The sequence below is a fragment of the Saprolegnia diclina genome (assembly GCF_000281045.1).
Source record: "Saprolegnia diclina VS20 unplaced genomic scaffold supercont1.201, whole genome shotgun sequence".
Taxonomy (NCBI): domain Eukaryota; phylum Oomycota; class Saprolegniomycetes; order Saprolegniales; family Saprolegniaceae; genus Saprolegnia; species Saprolegnia diclina.
The window spans coordinates 1-3,934 of record NW_008246268.1 but is presented as its reverse complement, the minus strand read 5'-3'; the positions used below and the strand labels follow the sequence as shown (position 1 = coordinate 3,934).

The following is a 3,934-nucleotide window of genomic DNA, read 5'->3' as shown; positions in this document are numbered from 1 at the left end:
GTGCCAGCATTTCGTCGCAAGGTCTCGGATCCAGTGAGGAAGTGCCGGGTCCATCGTCGGCCGCACGCCGCTCTCGACGTTCTTCTTTAAAACAAACTCATTTGCAAACCCCATGTTGCTGTAGGGCTGGACGAGCATCGCAATCTCCGAGAGGATGATGCCAAACGAGTAAATGTCGGCTTTCGTGGCGTGGACCGTGCGGCCGGCAAGGATCTCGGGTGCCATCCACTGGTATGTCCCGACGCCAATGACTTCGTTGTAGCCTGCAGCATCGGCCGTGCGCACCGACTCACCCATGTCCAAGAGCCGGATCTCGTTCTCGGGCGTGAGCATGATGTTGGACGACTTGAGGTCCAAGTGCTCGATACCGCACTCGTGGATGTACGCAATCGCTTGGATGATCTTGAGCGCAATCTTGCAGCGCTCTTGCCACGGAAACGTCGCTTGTTGCTTGATCTGCCAGAGTTCCTTGGAGAGATCGTTGCCAGGTACGACCTCCATGAGGTAGGCTTTGAACGTGCCGGGCAGATCGCCGGGCACAGAACCAACGAACCGCGGCACGTACTTTGGATCCAGGCTACAAGACGGCAAAAGTATAATGAGCACGATAAAGAAGCGTTGTCTACCTCGCGAGAAACTCCATTTCCCGGTGAAACTTGAGTTCTAACCGGACTCGCTGATGCTGTGGGAGTAAACTACCATCTGCTTTGACGGGCTGGAAGTGCTTGCATGCGCAGGCAATGCCATTGTACGTGCACGCTGTCACGAGACCAACTGCTCCTTGGCCAAGCGGCACCTCGCTGCAAACGAGCGGGGCCGTGGCATCGATCGTGGGCACCGCGGGGGCTACAACATGCATTGAGTACAAACCATTTGGACACAAATCATGGTACGGGCGAGCATCGGGACAAAGCGAGACTGGTACTGACGCGCCGGCGCGACAGTCCCGTTGGCGATTTGCTCGCGCAAGCTCGCGACAACGTCGGTCATGGTCGGGCGTGTGGACGAATCAAACGACAAGCAGCGTTCGGCGAGGGCTTTGAGCTCAAGTGGGCATGCCTCGGGCACGTTGATCTTCGCCAAACCTTGGGGCACGCGTTCTCGGATCGCAAAGCTTGTCAGCGTCGAGCTCGCGTACAGCCGCTCCGTGTCGTAGAGCTGGGCAATGAGCGCGCCAAATGCAAAGACATCCGACTTTTTCGAGAATGCTGCCGACTCGAACACTTCGGGTGCAGTGTACGGCACCATGTCCGTTGGCACCGTCTCGGGCGCGCTCATGTCCGACTCGTGACGGGCTGCACCAAACTGTCCGAGTCGAAGCTGCCCATTGCGATCGACAAAGTAATTTTCGATCCGCACGTCGCAGTGGATCCAGTCGCGCTCGTGGACGTCGGTGAGCCCTTGTGCGGCACCGAGCAAGAGGTGGAGCAGATCGGCGTCTTTGAGGCTGTCTCGGAAATGGTCGTCGACCAAGAGCTTGGCCAAACTGCTGTCATGGCTCGTGTGCTCGAGCACCATGGTCGGTCGAGACGATGCAAAGTACGCAACGCCCACGAGGTTGATAACGTGCGGTGACTGGACACTAGACACATCGAACTGTCAGACGTTGCACATCATGCTGGCGTAGTACCGTGCAAGGAGGCACACTTCGGCGAAAATGCGCGCGAATGGATCGACCGTGGGAGCAACGTTGCCGGTTTTCGGTCGCTTCAAGAGGACCGGCTGCGACATATAAGTGCCTTCAAAGGTCCAGCTTGTTTCGTTGGCCAAGTTCGTGCACCCGACCTCCTTAAGCAGTGACGTGTCCAGCTCGACCAAGTCGACGGCGGCTACAAAAACGCAATTTGTCCAAAATGCTCGAAGAGCCAACACACCTGACGACGCGGCTTCCAACGCGCTGGGTCCGAGAAGACGGTCGAGACGGTGTAGAACGGCTTGGAATGTCGGACGCTCGGCCGGCACGTCGTGCAAGCAGTCGCCAATGAGGTCGACGAGACGGACCGGGCAGTCACCGCTTACGCCACCAACGTCGCGAAGCCGTTCCAAAGCGACAATCTTGTCGACGTCCTGGTGCGGCACTTGGTTGGACGCAATCTCGTACAAAAGCGAGCCAAACGTAAACACCGTCCCCGAGGTGGGGCCGACGCCGCCGTTGGCCAGCTCGGGTGGCAACCACCGAAAGGCGTTGTGGCCGCCGCTCTGCAGCGCACCAATATTGGTGAACTGGGGCGTCCGCAAGTCCGACTTGATGCAGACACTGTGCGACGTTATGTCCACATGCGTGATGCCACGCGCGGCAAAGTCCGCGAGGCCCGCGACAATCGACCGGGCACACTGGATTCGCTGCTGCCATTTGAGGGAGCCCGCGTACAACCAGTGCTCGGCGAGCACTCGATGCAGCGGAAGAAGACCGTCGTGGTCGACAACGAGGCACGGCACTGTCTCTTGGACTTGTTGAAAGAAAGCGTCGGCGATCTTGTCGCTGTTGACAAATGCGTGGCCGAGCACCCGAGGCGTATAGAGGTCCGACTGGGCCCTAAAAAGCACTGTTAGTGTCAGATGAGCAGTGTATAATCGAGGACGTACCAAAGTACGCGGGCAACGTGCTGCGTAAACTCGGCGTCGGCCGTGTAGTCCATGCGGTGGATAACGACGTCCTTCCCGTTGTACACACCCCGCCGAAGCAAGACGTTGCCATCCGTACCTTCGACTTTTGCTGTGCACGAGAGCAATCCCGAGTCCAGAGCCGCAATAGCGTACGTCGCCCAGAGCTCGGACAGCGTCGCAGGCGTCGGCGGCATGGATGCATTGCCACTCGTCGCGTCGATGTGCTCGTCGGCTTGTAGCGACGCGTCGTCCTCGCTCGGCGTGACGACTTTGGCGACCGACAGCCGCGCCCCGTGGTGGTCGTTGACATAAACGACGCCGTGCTGCGCGTTGTGGCGCTCAAGCTCGTGGACTACGTCGCTGATGCTCGTGTACTCGGAAGCGTTGGCCGCGAGATGAAAAAGCCACGCTGAAGGCGCTGATATGGCAAAGGAGCTGCCTCTTTGGAGCTCCGTCGCACGCGTCAACAGCTGCCGCAGCACGTCCAGCAGTGCCTGCACGTCGGCTGTCAAGAGCGCGTCCGTGGCGCTCGTCGTATGGCTGCTGAGACCACAGAGCTTGATGTCCAAATTCGATGTGACGAGGACGCGCTGGGAACACAGCTTTGTGTGCGCAATGCCACGGGCGTGGAGGTGAGCGATCGCCGATGCCAGTCGCCACGTTATGTACGCCACAGCTTCCGAGGCGAGGGACGACGGGTGGATGAGGCTCTGGAGGTGGTCGGCAAGGTTCTTGGCGAAAGCTAGGAACGGCAGCACGAGCGTCTTTGTCGTCTCGACGATCCCGATCGGCGTAATGAAGAAGGTGCTGTTCGACATGAGGAGTTGACCTTCTTCAGCGAAGCGGTCGTGTTGCTTGAGAAAGACGAGCTTGTCGTCATAGTAGGCTTCGTCGTCCTCCTCCTCGATGGCTGCCGCAGCAAGCATTTGCAGGGTTCTAGTCATTTGGAAGTGAAGAGGCGAAGGAGGGCGATCGATTCGTTTTGTGGAGTTCCTCAGCGGATTGGGTGGTTTGTGAGTGGGACTTTTGCGTCCCAAGGGCAAGTAATACTGCACGACCCATCCAAGCACGTTAGTCGAGTTTAAAAGACGATAGTCAGCGACTTTTCAGCTAGAGGCGCGAGGAGACCGTGTCATTACCTTTAATTTGATGGCTTTTGCAGCTCCAAACTCGCCAAAATGATGCAGCTACGCCTGGGTCCCGCTTCCACGGCTTGGCCCGGCTTCAGATATGTCTTGGTTTTTGTATGCTTCACAACGGGACACTGACGATGATGATGGGGCGGCTGATTTGGCACCAGCTGTTGCAAGAAGTGATAGGACACCCC

The 3,934-nt window shown here is 58.2% G+C and overlaps 1 protein-coding gene across 1 annotated transcript in view; it reads right to left on the bottom strand.

The window, feature by feature from the left end:
- SDRG_17126 (TKL/LISK protein kinase) overlaps nt 1-3,533 on the bottom strand; it is a gene marked incomplete at both ends in the record, with an annotated part of 4,528 nt that extends 995 nt beyond the window's left edge. Inside the window, 5 exons of the mRNA XM_008623361.1 lie at nt 67-577; nt 627-846; nt 894-1,582; nt 1,631-2,536; nt 2,587-3,533. Of these exons, the coding sequence (XP_008621583.1) occupies nt 67-577; nt 627-846; nt 894-1,582; nt 1,631-2,536; nt 2,587-3,533 (3,273 nt within the window). The remainder of the gene's footprint in view (nt 1-66; nt 578-626; nt 847-893; nt 1,583-1,630; nt 2,537-2,586) is intronic.
- Between the last annotated feature and the right edge of the window lie 401 nt (nt 3,534-3,934).